We start from the raw sequence: 26,886 nt of genomic DNA on the forward strand, positions 1-26,886 counted from the left end.
AAAAATCAAGCGATGATGTCATCATGCTGTCATCTTATTTACAAAGAAAACAAATCTTGGTTTGTGTCTGTACCAAGTTTGAATCTAATCAGATGTACACGTATGGTTCTGGAGATATGGGCCTGCACAAAAATTAAATTTGACGGCATGTCACTTGTGCGCTTCAGTGGTTTGAGAATTATCTTGATAATCCCTACCAGTATACTAAGATTGATGCCTGCAACTCATTTCGAAGCCGTATAAGCTATGGTGTTCCCCAGGGCTCCATACTTGGGCCACTATTTTTTTTGATTTATGTCAATAATCTGCACTATTCTCTTCCCTGTTATCTTTCCTTTTATTTGCTGATGACACGACTATTATCTATTCTAACCCTAGTTTTGACTGTCTTGTTTCTACTCTGAACGATGAACTCACCAAAGTCTCATCCTGATTCAAGTGTAATCAACTCTCTCTGAATTCTATTAAAACTAAATGCATTTTCTTCAATAAATCTGGCTGTTTACCATCTGCTTTTCTCCATCAGCATCAACAATACCCCAATTACTATTGTTCGTTCAACTAAATTCTTGGGTGTCATTGTTGATGATAAGCTTAGCTGGAGTGACCACATTTCATCCATCTCCAAGATTGTTTGCCGTAACACTGGCATCCTTTCCAAACTTTGTTCCTTTCTCCCAGCTCTCACACTTTTTTCGCTTTTTAACACACTTATTTTGTCATATATCTTAACTATTGCAATATTGTTTGGGCACGTTCAAGTAACAACAAACTTCATTCACTTACTATTCAAAAACAGGCCATTGGAATATGGGTAATTCCATTTATTTGGATGTCAACTTGTGACATGGAGGCCAAAATTTCAAAATAAATAAATCCTTGAAAACAACTCACCTAATAATGGTGTAGCCTGGTCAAACTGTTCAATTTTTGAAACTTACATGAATATTGTCTGAGTCAAATGGGAACGCTTCTGGCAAGTTCCCCACGTAAATGGGACACCAAAATGTATTTGTCTATGTTACATAAAGGCAACAAATGATTGAAATAAATAAGAGTTCACACCAAATAGATACTTCACTTTGACCCAATTTTATTAAATGGCATTTGGTTACGGTTCATTTTGACCAAATCCAAATTGAGCAGCCATGTTTTTACAGTTATGACTATGTATTTATCAAATTGTGGTCCATCTTGGTTCCACAGTTTTTTTCAGCCCCTAAATAAATCTTACCTAAATAAAGTACATTCTATTTTGTAACATGGGATGTATTCAAACCTTTTTAAAAGCATGTAATTGATTGTATAATTGAAATGGCCACAAATTAACCCCAAAAGTTAGGTTCCACGTGTAAATGGGACACCAAAATCTTGGTGTCCCATTTACACGCACAAGAAAGACTAAAATTTAGTGACGATTGCATTTCCTGCGGTAAAATTAAATTTGCATGTATGCACAGAAATAATCAAGCAAATGCTCCAAATGTCAAATGTGTATGAATGAAATGGGACACCCAAATTTTGGTCAATCAGTTCCCATGCACACTCAATGACTCGGTAGCTCAATGACATTGAAATGCTACACATGGTCTGATGCATTTCTTTAAGATGTAATATTTGTCGCAAATTTGTGTTTAAATATCTAGAACTGTTTCATTTTATTTAAATACAAAGTGCGTGTCATTTTCAAAATGGGGTTCTCAAATCAAGTTGCTTTACAGAAATTTGAATTCGTTTTAATTTTTTTTAAAATTTCAGTGTCCCATTTACAGATTGAACAAAGAGCCAATTTCAGTAGTGCTTGTTTCCTGTGACAGAATTTATGTTTGTATGCATGCACAGAAATATTCAAGATGGTCAGTAGCACAGTTACTGAATAAGCAACTGCTCCAAGTGTCAAATGTGTATGAAAGGTTCCGCATGTAAATGGGACACCCAAATGTCAATAATCAGTAACAATAATCATTAACAGTTTATTTTTGCACAAGTTAAATTTCAGTTAATTTACCAAAAAACTGCACAGAAAACAAAACATGCTTTCATAACACTGCATACATGTTCTTGGTCACATTGCTAACAACAAGTTTTAACTAACATGAAGATTTAACTAATATCAAGTTTTAAACATTATCTTGAATCTGCAGTTGGTTTTGCTAAGGATTTGTGTTACTGAGTTGAATTTTGAATTACTGTACTTGTACTGTTCAATTTTGAATTGTTCTTTCATATGTTGAGACCAAAGTTTGTGCCTCCCAGTTGATGACATTTCTGTAAATTGAAGGCATTAACCAGTAATTTACAGAAGGTCCTGGACATAAACTGTCTCATAACAGAACAGGGATCGAAACCTGCACAGGTTATTTTTTAGCAAATCATCTTTCAATGATAAAAAAAATTGATAATACCCAATTTCATCTATAAATTGGATTTATAACCATATTCCAAACTTGGCACAAAATATTACCTGTGCTGGCCCTGGGGATTTTTGTTCCTCTGCATATAGCAAAGAGATTGAACTGAAAAGCATGGAAGAAATTGTTAAAGTAAAAGTCAGGAAATGGACAAATGTCTGAAAATTGCAAAATTATTTCTGAACAAATGACTTCCCAGGTTCAAAAAATTGGACTCCATTCTCTTGGGGTTCAATCAGCTGAATCCATTTGCTCATTCCGTTCCCATACAAAATATTCACTCTTTTCTTTTTGCAAATCATTCCAGTGGTAGCTTCATACCGTTTAAATACTTTTTCATATATATGTAATTGTCGATGGAAACAATTGTAGTAATTATAGTGCACATATCAAAACTGTAAAACAACAATGGTAAAGCTGTTCAGAGGTTTTTGTGCAGATTCAAGACATGCAACAACTTTCCACATCCATCCAAAATAGCCTACAAACTCGGGATATCAATAAACCAAATGAAAAATCACCATATCCAGAAATATATTTACTTTGCATTGTAAAGTTCTTCAGCATCTTTCAAGTTAAATTTAAAAAACAAGCATGACCCAACAGCAACAGGTTCTGGTGCATCAAGCTTCGCAACAACATCGGCGATAGTGTGTAGAAAAAATACTTCATCACCCTGCGGCCAGGTGTATTGGTTGCTACCCTTTGCTTTGATCATGTACAAGGTATTGTATGACCCATCTTGTGGTAAAGCTGCAACCTGCGATTTGGATTGACAAAGGAAACAGTGCAATATGAATTTCATTATGGACATGCCACTTTGTTACCATGATATATAAATTTAGCTAATCAACATGTATCAACTACACTTGAGACTTTTCAATCCAATAGGCACAGTTTCTATTTTCCCTTTTAGCAATTCAGTTCATGATGTGCATGTAGCTAGTAAAACATAATTACCTGCTTTATATGTAATTCGTCTGATCTTACTTTTCTTCCAGTACTCGTTACCCTTACTGCAACAAAATCTTGTACACCAATGGTTGTTAGCGAAGTGGCTCCACCTGTTAAAATTAGAAAGTAATCATAGAAGACAGGGCATTTGATTTGTACATTGGTGGAGAGAACCAAATTACCATTCATGTCTTCATTACTAAGGTAATAATTGAATTTCCCAACATTTTGGCATATTTAATAAACACTAATTGACTACATACATGTAACACTTTGCTCAAAATATTATGCGTACCTTTGATATTATCATAATGTGGAGGTTCTGCAATCACTCCTGTTAGCTGGGCAGAACCTACTTCTTTTCCTGTGGGGTGGGCAGTATCGACTTCTCCTGTGGGGTGGGCAGTATCGACTTCTCCTGCAGGGTGGGTGGAATCTATTTCTGATGTTACTGTGGAAAAAAAAATAAAAGTGACAATAAAAATATGGTCGGTTTCTGGTGTTATTTGCTATTTACATTTTAAAGTATTGTTTAAAAACTGACATTGTACCTTTTACGTGATAGGTTTTGCTTCTAAAATATTTTATACTTGTTATATTTTACTATTTCATTTTGTCAGACTCCAAAACAAGGTAAACTTACATAATTTAGGGACTGCATTCAAACATTTGATAACTTAAGGGTCTTCAGCATGTTCTGTCAGGCTTGCACATTTTTTGGTCATGCATAACAAAATTCACTTAACCTGTTTTTCTGTTTGTAAGTTTAACCTCCTTCCAAGGGTGTACACATGCTGCATTTACACATCTGTCACCACATCCTCCAAGACATGAATCACAGAGAGATTCCGTGTTTAAACTTTCCCTTCCCTTATGCTCCTGATGCAGTGCAACTTCCTTGTTCCAGGGACTGTTCTTAGTGCCCTGTCTTGCCACTCTCGCAAAACTTCATCATGCTTCACAAAAAGAACAGATCTCCAAAATGAAGAGCAACATTGGTCCTTGGTAGCATCTTTTGTGACATTGCCTTCAAGATAACCATACAATTGCTTTGGGGTGCTAATGATGGCTGTTCCAGTTTTCACAGCTTCTGCTGCTTTTCTCTTTACCACTCCACTTTCCCCATCGCTGGCACCTTTGCCATGTCTGGTGCCTGAATAGTTGTGGTAGATGATGTGCCCAAAATCTTCTCTTGCATAACTGATATCTGAAATCGGCCACTTACTTTTGTACTGGCTGCTACAACCGTCTGAGAACCGATAAAACGTTGTTATTACCAAGCCTCTTTTTTGCAGTCAAATGGTTGGTAACTTTTCTATGAAAAGTATTAACAAGATGGTAGTCATGGGTCAAATCATCGCTAACGATTATGATACTTTCCCTCACTGGCTTCAAACATTTGGGACAGGAGTAATAGGTGATGACAGGATGTACTGTCGCCAAATCATGGGAGTAGTTAGCACTTTGTACTTCACGTTGGTGTTCGCATTTGAAATTTTTGGCGAAATCGTAGACCCCAACACCTCATCCATATGCAGCTTCTTGAGCAGATTTTTTCTTGAGAATTCTGCCAGTCTTTGTTGAATAAGTGCTCACTGAATGGGTGAATCTCAGTCTTGAGCTCTGTTACCAAATCCATTACAGTTCCCTGTTTTTCGACAGGCTTTCATTTCTTGACTTGCTTCGTTCCCTTACTGGTGAAACATATTGTTGTCACGACTGTCCATCGTTTCCACTTGATGCTTTTGTTAGGGTCTGCAAGAATGGGATGAAGTCTTTCATGCATTTTATCAACACCACATTGCCTACATATTCTTGTGATACACGAGGGATGTGAAAGTCGCATCCTGGTGGCTTTGGGCACATTGTTGTTCTGACAACATTGTAGCCATCTTTAAAAGTTCCTTTGTGGATGCTGTTGACTGCTTCTAATTGGAGATTTACATTTTCGCAGTATTCACAGAGACAGCCAACATACTTGAATTGTGCTTTAGTTTTTACATTTTTGGGTCTGAGACTATAGAAGATCCCTGCACTTAGTGGCTCATCTGGATGTGATTTGCTTGTACAGATCTGCTATGGTTGATTCCATTACATTTGTTGGTTTGTAGCTTTTTGCTTACTAACCTTTTATTAGGCGAAGGATTTGAGTTTTCTTGGGAGAAATTTTTGATGAGTTTAATCCTTTCCAGTGAGATACCACTTTGGCCAGCTGATTGTTTCCTTGCTCTTTGCAGACGTTCGCGGCTACAACCAAAGTGTCTTGCAGCCTTCCTTTGTTGCTTGGTTTTAAACACTTTTTCATGGTACTGAGAGACATGGCCATATACTTCCATTTTGCAGAATTTCTTGGTCCTGAAAGGACATCGCCAATGGCTTCCATTACTCCCTCTTGTAATGGATTTCTACCTGTTATTCCTGCCTTTTTTAGTCCTTCAGCTTTCCTTGGTGAAGCTTTCTCTACTAGGTCAATTGTTGTGGAAATAAAATGCGACGTCTGCTGTGGCATAGCTTTTCTATCACGTTGAAGGCTCTTTCTCCTGGCAGTCTTCACCTAAATCATTATTTCTGTTTTGTAACCTTGTGTTCTGTTCTAGCAACTCTCCCTTGCATTCAATTGTTCCTCCTGATCTTTCAACTTCTGTTTCATCTTTCACCTTTCTTTCCATTTCTTGAATCTGCATTTTCTCAGAGACATATATTTCTCTCGTCTTTTCTTGTTAATCTCAGCCACCTCTGCCGCACTTTTCTTAGCACAATATTTTTGCTTCCTCTCAGTTTCGTAAGCTTTTTTTTCTCATATTCCCTTCTCGTCATGACTTTTTAGGTTTACCATTCTCCGCTGCTCTTTTTCCAGCATTCATCTTAGCCATCCTCTTCCTGGAAGTTTCATTGTTACGTTGTTTTCTTTTATACCACATCTCAGCCTCTTCTCTTTCTTTTTTTGTTAGATTTCTCTTCAGCTTTTCCTCGGCTGTGGCAGTTGGTAGTACCTACTGTACATCTTAGTATCATTCTTCATCTTCTCGTACTTCTCAGTATTTTTTCGTTTCACATGGTCTCTCCAATTTTGTGTTTTTCCCTTTGAAGGCAGCGGAGCAGCGCTTGTGGAAGCACCCCCATCTTGGGATCGCTTCTTCCCCCATGTGCCCTAATCCGCAAATTGAATGATTGCATCTATGAATTGGAAGAAATAAAACATTGAAAACCAATGTCAGTGGCATAGTAAGCATGAATTCTGTGACAGTCATGACAGTGAAACTGACAGTGTAACTCTTCTGACTGCACAGCCACAGGTTCCGTATACTGTACATTTATATCTATTACCTTTCCTGAGTTTTTGTGAAAATTCTTCAAACAACTTTTAAACAAAAGTAAGATCCAATTTTACCCACAATTGATGGCACAAATCTTGGATGATGACGCCGATTTTTTTTCATAATAACAAAGTGCTTGCGCTATTTGCTTGGACACTGGACTTATTACTGATGCTGTAACACGACGTCAAACAAAAGGAACCAGACTACGTTGTTTTCTCAGCACAACCTCGTTCCCGTTCGTCGCTCGCTTTACCACTGCGAGTGGTAAAAGTTTTGGGTATGAGGTTGCTACACGGCATGCACACAGCTCATAAGCTCATTTTCATTTAGACTTACTGAAAAAATTAGGGTGACACGTACATGTATCTAGCCGACAAAAATTTTGCTTTTAATTAATTTTTTTACTCGAATCTTAAAAGCTTGTACTCAAGTCGAGTCTCCATGAGAGGTTCGTGTCGAGTCATTTAATCAGAGAGACTCAAGTCGAAACATTTATCCGTCAGGGTTCAAGTTAAGTAGCCAAAACTTGTAACTTGAGTCAGACTCAAGTCAAGTTGTTGACTTGAGTCATTACAACTCTGGTTAGTAACAAACAAAATGTGCTATTTCATCACAATGAGTTATTATGAGATCTCAGAAATACACTGTTGTATAAATGCCACAATAAAATGATTCAAATAAAACATAAACAACTTGGCTATTTTTTCCCAAAATAACTCCAGAAGTGTTCAGGAAGGCAGGGTTCCTGCGGCCTGGAAAAGTCCTAGAAAAGTAGTGGAATTTTGTTGAACTGACAAAAGTCTTGGAAAAGTCATGAAAGTTTCAAATACTGTGTGTGATTTTTAGTATCAGAAATAAATGCATAAAATATGTGATTTTATTTGCAGCTTTGAAAGTCCAAATAATCCAAGAAATTGCATTATTGGGTCATGGATTTCATAATGTGGTCATGAAAAAGACATGGAAAAGTCATGGAATTTAATTCTCCTTCAGGTGCAGGGACCCTGGAAAGGGCAACTGCACAAGCAACTGCACAAGCATTGAATTTGATGATGTGAGATCATACCAAGCACTAACAAATACATGTACATGAATATTTAATTTCCTGTCCTTCAGTATATACAAAGTTTTAAGGATGCATATTACCAGCAAAGAAATGCAGCAATGATGGTAGGGTACAAGGTCTCATGGTTGCAAAATGGATGGTTTAAAGCAAGCACTTGCTTCTCTCCAGCTATGAACATGCCGGGTTTGCTAGAAAGCAGTGATTGCTCAGATTTTAGAGCCCCGTCAGTTCAACTCCTTCTGTGTCCTTCCTCCATGAAGATACCAACTTGCAAAGGGACTAAAGTCCCATGCAGAAAAAAAGGTTTACAAAGGGAACGGTATTTGAGATTGAAGCAAAAGAGAAGAAAAATCAAAGCAACCGTATTTGTTTGCAACAGAACATAGGGCTTTTCTGCATTTTTGAGTTTTGAAAAAAATTACACTTACCATGTAGGCATGTGCTGTAAATTATGTAAAGTGAAAAAATGAGTACAAGAAGACTTGCAGATGAAATTTGCAGAAAACTGTAAAAGTCACAAAAATATATTGGATGACATCATAATGTCATCATGACATCATCATAACCTTAACACATCCTTGTCTACTGGTATCCCAGTCTACCAGCATCCTGGTCTACCTAACTAGCATGCTGACTATGAACCCATTTTGGTCTACAGTAGTCTAGTTACAGGACCTTTAAATGTGCACTTTCAAGATGATGTCACGTAACCCTCGATTAAGTAATCAGGACATTACCCGGAATGTCACCTATGATGCTTCAATATATTTTTTTTAAAGGTGGGGAGTAAACCGAGGTATAAATAGAAAACCAGGTTAAGTTATTGGCAGTGTCATTTAATCAAACTCTTAATTTTCTGATAGTTAGACACACACAAATGCTAACTTTAAAAAAGCTGCTGTATGATTAACGTATCACAATAGCCTCTGTAGTGACCACTGTAGTGACTGTGCTGTATATGCCTGACAATGTAAAGGCATGGGCTCTTGATTTGTAACTTGGAAATGTTACATGTTTTATCTTTCAACTGATGATTATCACTCCATTTGGTTGTTATGTGGTTTGTTTTCAGGAGGGGAGACAGCTGAGATGCCTGGTTTATATGAAGTAGGGGAATATGACTTGGCTGGCTTCTGTGTTGGTGCAGTTGAAAGGCAGCAAACCCTTCCATTCACAGCAGACATAACAGTTGGGGATGCTGTTATTGGTATTGCATCATCAGGTATCCATAGCAATGGTTATAGCTTGGTGAGGAATATTGTGGAGAGCCTGGACATGGGTTATGCATCTCCCTGCCCATTTCAAGACAACACAACACTTGGTAAGAATTAGATTCTATTGTTATGTGTCAGACTCATAGAAACTTATACTCTCTCAGTAATTTGAGCTCGGGTGAGACGAGACCCCGGTTTAGACGAGCATACCGGTACATGTATTTGCCAGTCCTGACTGAATTGTGCACATTCCTATGAGGGAAAAAAATGTGTGATACGAGCTCAGATGTTATGAGATTTCGGTTAAGACGAGCATTTTTGTGCGCTGGCCTAGTGCAAATCTATCGTTATCTGTCTATTTAGCACAAGCTTTTTTGACGGCAACTTGTCAATCAGCCAATCCATTCAATTTTGAAAGGCGTTTCCGTAATTTATGCGTGTACGGTAGAACAGCGCTGTGGTTTCCCTCACCGAATTGAGCCGTTTTTGTCCAGTGCTGCAATGGGCATTTGTGGTTCCCGTACCCAACGTAGAAATTCTCTGTGGCGGCTCTCGTACCGCCTGAACACAAGCGAGTGCCAAAAGTGCTATGGTATTTAGGACATTGGTGAACAAAAGAAATCTTTTGTTTGATTCCCCCACCCCAAAAAAACTCCCCAAGACCAAAGTCCCACCAGGAAACTAATAAAAATTGTGCTCTGTAACCAAACACCCGGCCTAAAAACGGCCCACCCTCCATCTAAAAATCGTTACCCGCTCCCCACCGTAACATGAAAACTTCACCCCTTCCAATTTTGAAATTTCTATAAATTCTCAATTTAATAAAATCATGACTAAAACCGTGATTTCAGTCCAAAAATGTTTAAGAAAATAACAACCACAAGTTTTGAAGAAAACAGTGTATCCCTCGCTAAGAATTTTCCACCAAACCCACATGCCTTTCCAAAGTAAAAGCCAATATTCGCCCTCTGCTGTTACACCACCAATAGCTGGTTTCCTCACATTTTTATGTGCAACAAGCACAACTCTGGTGTTGGTTACTAACTAAAAGGTTAATGTACTTACGTTATGTGCGTGCATGTGGATATCATCACAGCGTGTGGGGCCGGGGACGTGTCGCTCCGAATCTGTATCTCACTTTCATAAACAAACTTTTTTGAAATCAAATTCATGTAACAAACGTACATTCCCTTTAACAACAAGTAATGCATACTTGTACACATGTACGCTTTTATACCTACAGTCAATTGGTGATACATACATCGAGCAGGACGGCAGCTTTCTCATAAGACGAGGTCCGGATAATACGAGCTAATTTAGAAAGTCCCAAGGCGAGAGTCAACTGTATATTATTTATAGTGTTTTGAAAGGTGGTACTATATGCTAATGTACCAAACAGATGCCGAGGATTTATTCAGCAGTTGTATAACACAAATAATGAAGGCTTCACATTCTTGCAATAGAAAGAATAATGTTTAAGAGGTGACATTCTTCAAGGTAAAGTTGAGTTTAATGGAGCATTCTCTGTCTCAATCTCATTTTATTTCCACATACGACAAATATTGGATATATTGTGTGTAGAAGAAGAAAATATTTAAATAATACAAATGTGGAGGGCTCCCATAGGAAGCAAAGCTTGCTGAGAATCGGAACCCTTTAAACAAATTTCAATAAATTAGATAAGTTAGAGATTTTAAGAAATCATTAATAAAATTGTTGCCTTTTATAATGTCTAAGGAGATATATCAATCATTTAATACATAGAATAATGAAGAGTAAAAGACAGATACAAGGTTTTCATGAATTTTTAAGACTACCAAATCAAGATCAAACGGGAATTCCAGCGAGAGAAAATGTGTATACATTGAAATTCTAGCTCGAATATTGATTTACAAGGCAAGCTTTTATGTTGCTTCTTGAAGGTTGACAGTTGTTCTGTAGATTGAATTCCATAATTTTGGGCCATTGAATGTTATAAATTTTTGTCCCAATGTCATTTGAGTATCAGGTATGTGAAGGTGATTGGCTTGTCTAGTAAGAATGGAATTTATCATTTCTTTAAAAACATTGGGGTACATCTTCCTTAGGAACATATACATGAAAACACCAAGCTGAAAAAGTTGTCATCAACTTTTAGAAGTTCATACTGACTAAACAGTGGATCTGTATGAGCCAGGTAATCCGAGTTTGAGATAATGCAAACAGCTCTTTTTGGGAGAAGAACTCTACTGATGATTTGTTTATGTGTGTTGCCAAATGCTGGAATTCCGTAATTAATATATGAAGGAATCAAACTACTGTATTATACAATAAGAGTCTAATACTGCAACCTCTGGCCCATCTACGCCCCTCTACTGGCCGTCTTAGGTGTAAGCGAGTCTGCCATATGAGTGGTACGAGTGACTCGCTTTGGCTTAGCATCTCACGAGCAGTCATGGCATTGGTTGGTTGTCCCTGCCACTGTAATGCTTGCCTACAGGCTTCCTCCGAGGTCTTCTGCCAACCCGTCTCTGCCCCAACCCAACAGTCAAGACTGTGTCCGAACCTGCCCACAGCCGGAGTGTGCTGCTGGTCCAGTTGGGCTACACCGGCTCAATTTAGCAGTACACAATTAGCAAGTTGGCGATACACAACAGCACCTTGATTATTCACTGCGCTTTAGTCCAGACTGCTCCTCTTGATAGTCGCAGTGTTTGGCGGTAGCCCTGCCCACTCGCGTTGCATGTTACGTACCTTGTGTAGTAGTTGTTATACTCTATGTGGATGGTGTTTAGCGGGCATACATCGGCTGCGGCTGATCGGAATTAGCCTGCTTGCCTTTCTGGGGATTTTTCCCTGTCACCAACCCTTGATAATGACTTCTCATTCGGGTTCGGTGATCAAGAAATCAGAGGGCTCGTCCCACCCCTGATCAGCCCAGGATTTGGTATCAGTTACAGTACCAGGTTGGACTTCACGTTGGCCTCTCCAGCCCCTCTTTATCACCGCCCCCCCAACCTTTAGGCCTGCTTCATCATCAGGGCTTTCGTCCTCCTATTTCTGACCCGCTTCCTGCAGACACACAGCCTGATCCCAGGCTTGCTTCGTTACCGGGGTTAATGGCCTCCTTCTATTTCTGCGGACACACAGCTTGATTCCCCTTCCGGCCAATCCTCTTCCCAACGGTCTAAATCAGGGAATTCCTGAGGGAAGAAACACCAATTTTTTTTGGGGGGGGGGTTATCTTTCTCACATCATTCTTCATTTCAGAAAAAGAAACATTGTATCTTGAAAGACTCTAGCTTCCCTCGACTGAGTCCATTCCAGAACTTGTGCAGTGATATCTGCATCCTACTTCGGCTACTACACATCCGGATTCGAAGCCTTATTCTCCACCCCTGACCTGTTTGGGCAATTCAGAGCACTTTCCACCCTCCAGGGCCATATCATCCAGCGTTGGATGTCAGTTGTAGTGTGGGTTTTGCTTCTGGTCCTGGTCTTCCCCCCTCTTCCCAGAGTTTCCCCTCGATCGTTCTTGTATGGATGCTATGGACAGACTGATGAAGGCCAAGTGGTGGACTTCAGGTGTCCACTTGCGCCGGGTTTTAAGTTCCCATTGGGTGATTTTGAGCAGTATCTGTCGTTTCCAGACTTCCCTGCTCCTAACAGGCAAGACAGTTCTGGTTCAGTGGGACAACGCTACAGCTGTCGCCTACATCAATCGCCAAGGGGACGCTCGCTAGCTTACCCTTTGCCTACTTGCCTGGGATCTGCTTCAGTGGTCCATGCGTCATTCTGTCGTGGTACTTGCCAAGCTCATTCCCAGGATACAGAACTACCTGGCCAATGCTCTTTGGGCAGGTTTCGCCCAACAGAGTGGACTCTTCAGTCAGAGGTGGTCCATGCCCTCTTCTGAGCAGGCTGCACGTACATGTAGACCTCTTTGCATCTCATCTGAATGCTCAACTCCCAACCTTTTTCACCAAATTTCTGCACCCGCAAGCGTGGGCGACCAGTGCTCTGCGCATCTCTTGGGAAGGTCTCCTGGTTTATGTCTTTCCCTCCATTTTGCTGATCCCAAGGGTGTTGTCAAAGATAGAGAAAGAGCGTTGCTGAGTGCTTCTCATTGCACCATACTGGCCGAGACAGCCTTCGTTTCCCGCATCGTGAGGTTTCTGGTCAATGTTCCCCTGTTACTGCCCTAGTGCCACGACCTGCTGTTTTTTTCATCTGCACCTAATGTGTTGGACATTGTCCAATGATTATTTCAGCAGGCAAGGCTTTTTCAACATGCTGCCGGTCTGACTGTCAGCCAGACACCTGTCAACGAGAAAGATCTATGACAGCCGCATTCGACATTACAACTCCCAGTGTAAAGAGCATGCTGTGAATCCGACCAAACAACTCTCTCTCGTAACAGAGTTCTTTATGCATCTCTTCCAGTCTGGCCTCTTCATTTCAACAATCATGAACTACTGTTTGGCTCTGGTGGCTATCCATGGTGGTTTTCCTGATGGATCCTCTATCTCTAACAACCCTGCAATCCATCATCTTCTTCGAAGCACGTTTATTGAATGTCCCCCAACCAGATGGCTCGTTCCTTCATGGAGTCTGGGTGATGTCCTTCGACTTTTGGCTGCCCCCCCATTACAACCTGGGGAACACGCCTTCCTTCTTCACTTAGGTATTAAGCTGGCCTTTCTTCTAGCTGTCGTCACTGCTCGGCGAGGCTGTGAAATTAAAGCTCTATCGATTGCTGATGGCCACATTCAATGGCAGCCTCACAGGGTCAGCTTGATCTCAGAGATTGGCTTCCTTAATACCAAGAACCAAACACCCCTTATTTCAACCTCTGGACATCTTCGTCCCAGACATCCGGTCGTTGGCCTCATCTTCCTCCGATAAACTCTGGTGCCCCGTCCGGACACTCAAATGGTACCTCCACCGGGCTAAGGACATTCGAGAGCAAGTGACTCAATTGCTCATCACATCTACAAAGCCTCACCGTCCAACCTCCAGAGACACTATTTCCTGGTGGGTGGTCTCGGCTATTAAGTTTGTTAATTCAGACCAGCCCATTAGACCTGGGCTCATTTTAAAGGCTTCCAAATTTCGGACATATGTAAGGCCGCATGTTGGAAATCCCCTTCAACATTTACCTCTTGTTATCTCAGTGATGTTTTGCAGGGGGATCATTCTCATGGACTGAGTCATATCAAATGTCGTCCATCTAAAGATGTGGAAAACTGCGGAAGAGTGCTGGGGCAGAATGTTGAAGGCTCCTGAAAAACTTCCCCGCAATCTTTCCAGAATGAAGTTATCAGTGTTTGTGTACACATTCTCCCTCCCGCTGTTTTAGCCATGTAAGCCGCTCAGGGACACCTGTGGTTTTAGTGACAGAAGAGCCACAGGCAAAGGACTGTAAATTTAATATCCCACTCCTTACTAACAGCTTTTTGACTTTGCCATTTGGAATAAGTGTTCTTTTTACCCTTGCACAAAATACAAATCTTCGTTATTTTTATTTTTTTCTCTGGCTGGAAAGCTGTGGTCTTTCTGGCAAATGTAACTTTATTTACATTTAATATGGCGATATAACTGTACAAAAGACAAGTTACATGGTAAGTTGTTTTTGTGCTTACCCTTTCCGATATACATGTACATGTATTACTAATCTGCTTTTCCTTGGTTGCAGGCTGTATGTGACTCCTCCTGGGGACTTGGGGTTGACAGTGCGCTCTCGCCTTTCCACCGTCCTCTGGTTCGGTGCTACTCTGCATATGTATGGGTAATCTGCATAGGTTGCAGGCAGTAGACTCTCCCTCACCTAGAGTGGGTTGAGGCTACTACTGCGTACGTACCATATTACCGATCTCCCTCCCTTCTCCCCATGCAGGCTCGGCACACTTTGCACGTCGAAAAAGAGGAAGAACATGGCGGCCGCCTCCGCGGGAGTCGAGTGAGTGAGGGTGTACTAAAGGTGATCGAGAATTTAGCGAGTGGAAGTAATGGACTAGAAAATAATGCATATGTATTGGTAATCTGGCAGGTATGCAGTAGTAGACTTGTCTCACTCTACGTGGAGGGGGGGAGGAGATTTTTAATCAGGGCAGTCTCCTCACTTGCGATCTTACTACTCACCTCAGCTTTCTAATCGACCGAGAAAAGTCAAGCTTGATGGCATCACAGCGCCCTACTTATGTTTGGGCAGTACTCGACTTCCGTCATGGTGTCATTACTCCGACGGCTGACTGAGTCAATCTTTGGGACTGTGTCTCTTCCGTATGTCACAGTCACCTCCTGCCCTTGCATGGCTCCATCTCCTCGGCCTCGTGGCTAGCATGGTGGACCTGGTGCCGTGGTGCAGACTACAGATGAGACCACTACAGCTCAATCTGCTCCCTCGATATCGTCCCAAAATGGATCCTATCGCATTACCAGTACGTTTCAGACGACATCCACCAACACCTACTCTGCTGGCTACAAAGGATCACCTGGAAGTGGGACTTCTCTTCAGGAGTGCACCCGACTTAGTTATATTGACTGATGCATCATCCATTGGCTTGGGGGGCCTCCCTTCCCCGACACCAGGTGTCAGGGAGCTGGGACACCGAGTTCCAAATGAATCACGTTCTGGAACTACAGGCAATTGCTCGTCATTTCCACGTACATATCAAGGACAAAACCGTCGTGGTCTGCTTGGACAATACGACAGCAGTAACATCTATCATCAGGGTAGTACACGCGCCCCCAGGTTGTGCGCCCTCACATGGGAAATCCTTCACTGAGTGAAGAGTCACGCAATCACCGTCCAAGCGATCCACATTGTGGGGCCTGACAACACCATCCACACCGACATCGTCAAAACTTTGTTCTCCGTGACAGACAGACTGCACATCAACCTCTTTGCATTGGCGGACAATGCCCAACTTCCTGTGTTCTTTACCAAAATGCCACACCTGAGAGTGTAGGCCACAGATGCCCTTCAGATCAATTAGATTGGCCTACTAGGCCCAATCTCTCTGGTCTCGCGGGTCTTCTCCAAAATAGAGCATGAGTATTGTCAGATTCTACTAATGGCTTCCCTCTGGCCACGTCAGATGAGACTCCTAGTCTACCAGCCATTCGTCCTCCCAAAGAGACCAGACTTTCTTCAACAGCCAAAATCCGGGATCCTCCATCTAGTACCTGAGGATCTTGACCTAACATGCTGGATATTGTCCAACGATTTTTCCTCTCGGCAGGACTTTGTAGCAATGCTGCGGCCATGGCCACACGGGGGGGATGGTTTTCCACCCACAAGGTGTACAACAGCAGAGTATAGCATTTCGCTACGTGGCTGCGGCTCCAACTGATGCTCCTCTAAGGGCAGTTGCGGACTTCTTCATGTACCTTTTTCATTCTGGTCCACAAGTTTCCACAATCAGTAACTACAGATGAGCTCTGGCCACCATCCATTCCGGCCTCATAGACGGATCCAGCATTTCCAGTAACGCTGCCCTTCACTGTCTCCTCCGTGGCATGTTCATTTATATTTATACATGTAAAGCACTTGGTCCTGTCATGGGACCTGAGTAAAGTCCTGCGGATGCTCACCGGTACCCCTTTTGAGCCTAATAAGTTACACCTCCCTTATACATACCAACATTAAACTGGCCTTCCTCCTGGCCGTGACTACTTCCAGAAGGGGATGTGAGCTTCATGCCCTCTTTGTTGCTGAGGGACATCTACAATGGGAGCCACACAACGTCCAAATATCAGATTCCTCCTATTGAACCACTGGACATTTGTACCGACAATTGCTTCACATACGGGAGATGATGAGGACAAACACTGGTGCCCAGATCGTGTCCTGAAGTGGTATCTTGCCAGGACCAAGAATCTGAGAGGTACAGTTTCCCAACTATTTATTACCTCTACCAAACCACATTGCCCAGCGCCAAAAGACACCGTAGCACGCTCGATAGTCTCGGCCGTTGAATTTGCCAACCCAAACTGGCCATCACACCATGATAACCAGAGCCAATGCTGTATCAGAGCACATGATGTGAGAGCAGTATCTACTTCTCGGTCTTTCTTCTCTGGGATTTCCGTGGCAGACATCAGTAAAGCTGCATGCTTGAAGTCTTCCTCTACATTCACCTTCTGCTACCTGAGGGATGTCTTGCAGAGCAACTCCGCACATGGCAAGACGATCCTACTATTGGCAGCATGGAAGTCTTAGAGACTGCCTGCATACCGAGTACAGGGACAGTCAGTCTGAAAATCTGTTCTTGGTGAATTTATTAGTTATTGCTCCTTAGTACAGTGAAACACCATATAACAAGGCCCTTCGGACCTCACAAATTACCTTGTTATAATAGTTTCCTTCTATCAATATTGCTCTTATCTGTATTCAACTGTACACCACTCAGTACATATTATTGTACTAATGATTAACACTTGCAGATCGTCGTTGACCCCTCCTAAGTTTTTGCCACACTGCATATGTAGTGACTGTTTGGGTAGGTAGAGTGCCATAGATTCCTTCCCACATTAAGTGTGGGTCGGGTCTACTAGAGCATACCTACCCAAAGAGTCCTCTCCTGCCTGTCCTCCACATTTTTGGCTTTGACCCTTTTGAGTCGCCTTTGAAAAGGATGATCATGGCGGCGAGGCCGCATTGTATTGTGGGGGGTCAGGGTGGACCAGGGATTATCAAATCTTTTCAGCGAATAACAAATAGGCCCATGGAAATTTGCATATGTAGTGACTGGTTGGGTAGGTATGCTCTAGTAGACTTGGCCCACACTTAATGTGGAGGAGGAATATCAGTATTTTCATGAATTGGAATAACTTTAGCTATTTTCAAATACGATGGGAAAGCTCCAATTGATACTGATAAATTAACAATGTACGTAAGAGGATCAAGGATAGAATTAATTACCTTCTTGATAATGCTAATTGGAAAAGTCGTTAACAGTGTCTTTGATTTTTCTGGTTAACTTACTGCGACTTTCCTGTGACTTTCCTGTAGAATTACAAATTAAATCCAATGGGAACCCACTGTAAACTACCATCCCTGTCAAAGTACCGCGATTGCAATGTAAAACTAACAGGCCGAAAAGAGTCACAGAAGATTTCCGTGCAGCCACAGTAAGTTAGCAGGGGCGCAAAAAAGTCCAATGTGAACAGTTGCAATGCAATGTAGATTAACCATGACTACACTGAACCTATGAACCAGACTACTGCTACACAGAGATCAATATCAGGCACGCGAAAATGGTTGTATGGTTCCCAGTCTCCAGCTGTGTGCGTACAGTACAGTGGCAAACCACACACACAGTGAAGCTTGCCCGGATAAAATGTGCAGGGGCTTTTCCTGTACAGGTTCATCGTCTTTGTTGCAGATTTGCCTGAATTCGTCTGATTTTGTCATTTTTTGTCCTATTTTGCTGATTTCGTCATGATTCGTACAGTGCAGGCAGTGTAATCAGCTGGTCTTATTTGGCCTAACACAGCAAATAAACCTTCTATTACGGTAAAAAAATTCCACATGGGAATGCGCTGTAGGAATGACACAAAGGAGTATCACGGTAAGTTTCCGTGTGCCCACGGAAGAAAAAGTCCAATGGGAACACGCCTTAAGGATTTGGGTTAGGAAGATTGTCTATAAAAGAGGTATCACACTCGTATATATTTCATGCAAGGTTTGGACTAACATTAACAAAATAATTATGGAGGGGATCGGCTATTATTGCTGGATCATTAATTCAAGTTCTGTTTATGGACAGTGCTTCAAATCTCTGAGCTCTACCCTTTTATATAGAATTGAATGTCACCTCATGAAATCATTCTTACCAGTGATCTCATAAATATTGATTATTTGTATAAGGCATATTCTTCAAAAGCTGAACCAAAAGTCAACTCCACATGTCATTTAAAAGACAAATTTGCATCTTAAGACTGATAAAAATTATCATTTAGAGATAATTAGCCAGACTGTGCACATTGTGTGGACATTTGGTTGGCTGTCAGAGCAAATCAAAGGAAGTTAGATTCAGTTAAAGTTTTAAGTAAACACATTTGTACCAGATACCTTGAACAAACAAAATGTCTCTATCAACATCAAAGAAAATTCAGTGTATTTTTCAACAGATGTAATTTAAAGACCTTTAAAGAAATTGCCCATGAAGAAAACTGTACATTGATGGAAAACAATTATGAAGATTCGGCTCTCTTCATTCCCTGTTTTCAATCTCTCCAACTATACCAACATCTTTGGATGCATCAAAAATACAATGAGTTCAAAATGTTTGTTGGGAGCGTCATATTTGACAGAATTTTGATGACGTTTGAGAATTTTGAACTAAACTGTGATTTATGTCAGTCTGAGAATAAGAATGAGCTGGTTTGTCATTTAAATATGTATTTGTTATGAGCAGTTGATGCTCAGTGCATAGTGACAATAGACTTCAAAATCTGGCTAAGTTGGTCATGGAAGCTGTTGATGGACTCAGGATTGTTGGTTATGGTAGGTGCATATAAGTGACAATGAAGGTACAGTATCTGTTGGACAAAGGTAGTCTAAGCCTGTCGTGGATTAGTTTTGGTTCTTTCAGTCCTGAGGCTATGCTATTCTTTACAGCAAAGGCAACACCTGGCTCACTATGGTCATCAGCAGCTTTGCCGCACCAAAAAATAGTATAGTCTGCTTCTTCTATGCTTCCTCTATCATGGAATCTAACCTCACTTACTGCAGCAATATCAATGTTGTATCTTGTAAGCTCAAAGTGCAATAATAGCACTCCTTTCAGGTCTTTCTGTGTTTTCTCTGTCAAGCATGGTGCGAATATTCCAGGATGCTAGAGACAAGTTACGATTCGTATTTTTTTGGGACCTTGTTAACCTGGGCAACATCCCAGCCGGTATGCATTTCTTTACCTTGTTGAGATTTCATGATTCATCAGTAAGCTGGCATTAATTTCAAGGTTGCACTGAGTTTTGCCAATTGTCAGTGACACCCTCTCAACTGTTGGGGCGAGTATGAACTGCAAGGAAGTTCCAAGACGAGATTAGTCCCTCAGCAGTCACAGTGACTGGCCAGAAGAAACATTATTAAATAAGAAAATAGTTATATGGCCATAATTAATTGGCGAAAAGAGAATTTGGTTGTTTGAAATTAAGGTTTCTTTCTGAAAGAGGAGTTAACCTCGTGAATATATCACTCTTACTATCAGCCTTGTGAAAGTGGTATGTTTCTAACTGAGCATCACCGTGCATTATGGCTGCTCCTTCTCGAGCTCTGTGGCGAAGCCTGTTTTCTTGAACAAAATCTGCAATTTCAAAAAAATTTTAACCTCTCATTTTTCCAATCACAATAACTCTCATGCCTAAAATGCAAGGGTAGTTAAAACAAGTTTGATTTGCAAAGTATTTACTATGTGCAGTGACGGTGAGTGGACGGTTTTTGACTGGTGTACAACTGTACATGTACATGTGATGAACCATGACTGTGTTTTCGACTGTGCAAGTGGTCATGCAGTGACTGTGGTGACTGCAGTCACTTCACTGCACAATGAAGTGTTCTTTATTCGACAAATATTCAGTGTTGCATTGTTGAAGGAGACACAAACTCGAAGCTAAATTTTCTGACCACTTGCACATCTCGAAGCTACGGAAGATGCAATGAGCAAGTCATTTACCCAGATATGTCGAAAAACATTAACAGTATCTTTACAACAAATGCAATTTGAAAACACCTCAGTTGCTTTTATAATCCCAGTAAATTTAGAAGGACCGAGTCAGTAAATAATCACGTAACACAACTCATGTGTCGCAAGAGGGGGTTTATAATTGATGGACAGTAGGTGTTGCAGTATTATGTCATCAAAGGATGATGGGGTTAACCTGACAGAGGGGCTTTTATTTGAATCGAACAATGGATATACCTGGCTTTGTAGATCAGAAATGGTACCCAAGGTTGAATGAATGCAAGAAAACAATGGTACAAACAATCCCAGCAGCTATGAACGATGAAATCTTCAGTGCACTTACTGACTTAGTGAAGTTTTCGCAGAACAGCAGCATGAGTGACTTGCACAGGAGAATCACTGATTTCTCTTAAAGACCAGGCATCCACAAACAAATTGTGCTACTGTTTCCTTGCCACCACGTTTTCAGAAAAGAAATATTTTCTGTCAGTGAAGTATAAAATAAACCATCCCCATTCCCCAAATAATATTTCTCACACTAAACTCCCCTTCCTTCAGTAGGAAAAATCATCAGTCTCTCAGTAAAATTAAACAGAAAAAAATTACAAGTCCTCATCTTGTAGTAAAAGTTAGAGAAAATAGTTGTTTCATTTAAAATCCCTGCCCCACCAATTTAAACTGAAACAAAAATTACCTTGGAAATTACGACACCCTTTCCTGTCCTTACATGTGTGAACTGTTCCCAACTAAAATGAATTATGCTTGTGTATAGAGACTTAGGTACAAAATGGGTACCAGAAATGTTTCTGTCTCCGAGCAGCATGCTCTCATGCTGCAGGTCTAGCCATTCTGTACATGTACCCACAGCCATTGGGTTCAGTCTGGTGGCTTTTTGTTCCCTTGCTCTTTAGTTTTATTTGTATTGGCATTTGGCAACATCTTTGTTTTATTTATTGGAAATTTAATGGATGAAAACAATTATTGAATTTCAACATGATGGTAAAGGCCAATAGGGGCCTACTAATGGATCTGTAATACTCCTTTTACATAAACCTTGTGTCCCATGAATTGGACAAACATCAGCGTGTGCAGTAAGAGGTGATTGGTGAATGATAATACAAACCTTTTGGATAGACCCTTTTAGCTTGTGTTAACCATGTTTGAATGTTCACGTACTTCATGAATACGTCATAACTGTACTTCATACTTAATGATACAACACCTTATCAAATCCCTGTCATTTAATTAGTAGCCATTGATAGCCTGTCATTCCATTATTCTTCCCAATACACGAGGTGATTGGTGAATGATAATACAAACCTTTTGGATAGACCCTTTTAGCTTGTGTTAACCATGTTTGAATGTTCACATACTTCATGAATACGTCATAACTGTACTTCATACTTAATGATACAACACCTTATCAAATCCCTGTCATTTAATTAGTAGGCCATTGATAGCCTGTCATTCCATTATTCTTCCCAATACACAGTGAAGCCACAAAGCAGAATTGAGCCTTTTATATTTTAATTCAGGGTTATATGAACTTTCCGAACTCACACAGATGCAGGGATTTGTTTGGGTGGGAATTCTACTAGGATGTATTCAGATGATTCAGGGATTTTTTTCTGGATTTTTTCACGTACTGAAAAAAAAGAGATTGTTTCACATTTTTTTAGAAGAAACAAAAATTTCATTTGGTGACAGATGAAGTGTTCCGTTCCTTCTGATACCTCATTAAACTGTTCTCACAGTTGCAAACATCATTGCGTAATGATAAATGAGAAAATTTTTTATATAGGATGGTGGAATTCACTTGGCAAAAAACTGAAACTTTGTCTTTCATCAAATCATTCTCTTTACTCTTTGCATCTTTTGAAATAGGTGAGGCCCTTCTTACTCCAACTAAAATCTATTCCAAGTCCCTACTTCCAGCCATTCAGTCTGGCAAAATCAAAGCATTTGCCCATATCACTGGTGGTGGACTGTTGGACAACATACCTCGTATTTTGCCTAAAACCCTTGCTGTCCAACTGGATGCCAATAAATGGAGTGTGCCACCAGTGTTTGGGTGGATATCTTCCTGTGGAAGGATTGGTGAAGAAGAGATGGCACGAACCTTCAATTGTGGAATAGGAGGAGTAGTAGTGGTTCCAGGAGATGACGTAGACAGGGTGATACAGATGGTGACAGATGAAGGGGAAAAAGCCTGGGATATTGGCAGAGTGGTAGCTGCATCTCCAGGTGAGATTTTATTGTACACTGAAATAAAGTGCATTGTCATACCTCTATCTTGGATCTTGTCTGTTTATTGGCCCAGAATGATCACATGACAGGGCGACATATCCGCATATCACACTCACCGTGAAACATTTCATTCTACCAATGGTGCGTGCATGCACACACGTGCGAAACAGAAGAGCTTTGAGAATGAACATGTCCTTCAATCAGTTTTGCATGGTACCCAGTACTCATGATACATTTTGTGCATAGGCTGCCAGGGAATTTGATCGATGATTGTGCTTGTATAACAGACTTGACCCCGTAAGGTAATGCAGGGACTGTTAACGAGACTATATATAAATGTACTCACTGGTACCCGCACTAATTTCACGTTAAAGTTTACGCAATTAACAAAAGTGAGGGGACAGTGCATTTTCAAACAATATCGTTTACGTCTGTTACGTTAATTGCATAGTTTTAAAGTCCTATCATCTTCTGAAATACTGAACTTGTTTCTTTTGATAAATTCCTGAAGATGGAGGTGTGACAAAAATGCTGATCGCTTTGGCGAGGGATATGATGTTTTGAACACCCTCGGGAACGTATAGCATCCGTAGCTGTGCCTCAGGGCGCTATGCGTCCCTTGGGTGTTCTAAATATATCCCATAACAGATTGGTCAACAATTGTTAATAGATCCATGAAAACATGAGTTAAGGCTGCATGTTAAATTAATATGACTATCAAATCATGCTGCATGAATTCCTTATCATTACACTTGCACCTGGTAATGATATATATTTGTGTCCATTTGTTTTTTTCTGTGATCTGACTTACGAATAATAATGTGAATCTAAAATGCACTCCTGGATGCCTTCTTTTCCCCTTTGTAATTGTATCCTACAAACTACTCAGAGGCATTCAGTTTCCCACGATGTTTATTTACACTACTATCAGAGCAGTTAGATACATGTACTATCAATAGATTGAGATTGAGAAAGCATTGACTTAGAATAAATAACAGGCGATGGAATATCTCAACAGCATTGCCAGCCATGAACGACGCCTTCTATACCATGCCATACATGTACACATACAAACATATTCTCAGCTCTATGCTTCTGTAATACCAATAGCAGTCTTAAATTAAACTGGCAGCCTCTGATAAAAAGCTATCCATGGTACATTTTGTTTTAAAAAACCACAAGAAATTCACATACATGAAGTATGCATAGCACACATAGTACAAGTGTACTTGTACGGTATGATTATACATCTCTGTCCTGACATGTACATACATGTAACTAAATCAGCAGCCAAGCAGATTTAAAAATCATCAAGTTTTGATGATGGTATGAAGCAGTTTATCTGTGTATTGTACAAATTTATCAGATAGAATGTTTTGACCATTTGGATATATCTGGATGCATTCACAACTTAATTCCATTGCAGAAAACAACTCAATTCTGTTTGTTTGCATATGTACATCCTGTACATTTGCATCTCAGCGCACATGTGCAAGAAAACTGGAAAAGACACCCAAGCCACATCCTGTGCACCCACTGCATATGTCCCCGACAGAGGGCTGTGTAACAGAGACTCAGCCTAGTTTTTTTAGTGACACGTATATTATTTTCTCTACCATAATACATTATGTTACAGAAGGCATTACGTTATCGCGTGTGCGATAGTAAGATGGCTTCCAGAAAACTTTGCCAGGTGGCCGGCATTGCAAGGATAGTCAACCTCATTATTACGAAATCGGTTATAACGAAATTCTGATTATAACAAACTCAAATCTGTGGTCCCAGTGAAAACGTGCACATTTCTATGGGTAGAAAACCTGTTACAGCGAAATAGCATCTTAAAAATTCCTGTTACAGCGAAAGATTTTCGTGACTCCAAAGCATTTGCGAATCACTGTGGTGAAAACAAGTGTGCAGTGTACCACACTAATTCCCGCTGGGCCGAACCGTTGTCAACGAAGGCATGATGGAAATGCGGCAACCAGTCAATGTACAGTTTCTGCCAAAAAAGGGTTGTACATTCCACTGTATCGAATGCAGCTCTATAGTTGCTAGTTAAAAAAAAAAAAAACCTGCCATCACAAATTTTTCTGCAGGTTCATTCACAAAAATTAATCTCATGTCTATGTACAGACATCGTTTGCCAGTTTACTGTCGTCATGACATGCGTAGTGCACAATTAAAAAATCAATGATATTTTACATTGATTACACAAAATGCCAAAACAATAATTCCCTTCCCATTTCCGATAACAATATATCCCCAAATAAGTTTGTTTGATTATTCTCGCATCTCAAGAGTCCAACTAATCGCCCTATACTGAATTATTCATATTGCTGCAAAAAGACCTATCGTACCCGCTAATGACACTGTGTGTTTTCATGACGTACATTTTACAAGACACAGCTATCCAATCGCAATATTTCTTCATGACATCATGCTTCTTCATGCTTCTCCATGTCACAGACAGGCAGTCGTGCCTTCGTGGGCGAGTAAACTCAGATTATCGATCATTTGTGTCATGCAGCTAGTGCCGAAAATCAAAAGACAGACAGAAAATTAAATAAAAATGTCTCTTCATGACAAAATTTGTGTTGGAAAGACTACTTACATGGATGGGGGCTTTAGTTGATGAGCCTTCACATTCTTGCAGGTACATCCAGGCCTACATGTGCATGCAGTGTAGTTACTGTTAGCTTCGTCATCCTACATGACGATTGAAAGTCTTTTAAAAATCCCTGGATCGATGCTTTCACATATATTTGCTTTTTTTTAATTTCACATGCACATTAAACATGTTGTCATTTGACAATGAAGTTTATAATTCTAAACACATCACAAGGTATTTGATTAATCATAACCGAGAGACCATTTTGATCAACCACGTTGTCCTCAATTTATTCCAGACAACTGAAGTACAAGCAGTGACAAGTGAGGAATCAGGTTTTTGCTTCTCTTTTTGTGTGGTTGGAACGAATGTGGGAACAATAAAAAATGATCGTTGATTGCCGTGGATGTCAAACTGGTGCAGATTTTTAAGATCATTTTATAGTATATAACACACACTCCTTGCTTCGGTTAGATAAATTTTCATGCAAGTGGCAGAGTCCAATGTCTATGTATATGTGACCCACAATCCCTACAGCAGACCGAAGCAGGTAACTAAAATAGTGGAACTTCCACTGTTCAGATTTTCATTAGAATTTTACAGCTACTTGTATCACTATCCACAAGAAGCTTACTGCAGAGAGAATTACGTTTTAACATAGATCACTTTGAAGTGTAAAAAAAGCTGAGGGAGAGGAATTGTCCAACATCACAAATACCGACTTCAGCATGGTTTTGGGACGATGGGTCACATGTGCGATGGCAAGGTCTGGTGCTTGATGCAAGGTCAGCCAGCAGTCCAACCAACCTTTCCCAGTCACAGAGGCCAAGGGCACCACCAGCAACCAACATCATCACATTTCAGCTACAATACTTCAACCACTTGGTCACATTTTCAGCGATATTTTTCTGGTGAGACACATCAATTTCAACCTTGTTCTCATCCCAATGCTTGGTCGTGTTTTATGAATGACCCCGTCTTTTCGGTTACGATCCACGTGTCACATGTATGTTCCCCATGGGTTATGCCCATCGTTACACACGGCATTGTGGGAATTCTCCACATTTTGCGAGGACTAACGACGTATTTCATTTCTCTGGAAACGGAACCATTCCTCCACTGCATTCTGATGACCGCCATGACCGCACTGTCTGTTCAGCTGCGTGGGATTTCTGGCACCAAACAAGCTTCTGTTCTTGGTCCCGCTCTCACTTGATGGATCATCTTAGGAACCAGACTCAAACTTCTTGTGAGAGATCGCGGTCCCCACTGACACATAGGAGTAGATATACTCACTCTGATATCCTTCAGAGGCCTCTTTCTCTTCTTTTCCATCCAACGATGAAGAAGGCCTCTCCATTTTCCAGCGTGAAAGTCTGTAAACTGCTTCGGTT

The 26,886-nt window shown here is 40.6% G+C and overlaps 1 protein-coding gene and 1 pseudogene across 2 annotated transcripts in view; one reads left to right on the top strand and one right to left on the bottom strand.

The window, feature by feature from the left end:
• gart (phosphoribosylglycinamide formyltransferase, phosphoribosylglycinamide synthetase, phosphoribosylaminoimidazole synthetase) overlaps window positions 1-26,886 on the top strand; it is a 135,654-nt gene that overhangs the window by 72,215 nt on the left and 36,553 nt on the right. For both annotated transcript variants that reach the window (XM_022226874.2, XM_087146574.1), the window contains 2 exons: window positions 8,824-9,072; window positions 22,522-22,881. In XM_022226874.2, the coding sequence (XP_022082566.2) occupies window positions 8,824-9,072; window positions 22,522-22,881 (609 nt within the window). The remainder of the gene's footprint in view (window positions 1-8,823; window positions 9,073-22,521; window positions 22,882-26,886) is intronic.
• Window positions 2,811-6,387, bottom strand: LOC147796679 (uncharacterized; annotated as a pseudogene).

This window comes from Acanthaster planci, linkage group LG15, assembly GCF_054643075.1.
Source record: "Acanthaster planci isolate LZ-2023a linkage group LG15, COTS_SCS, whole genome shotgun sequence".
Taxonomy (NCBI): Eukaryota; Metazoa; Echinodermata; class Asteroidea; order Valvatida; family Acanthasteridae; genus Acanthaster; species Acanthaster planci.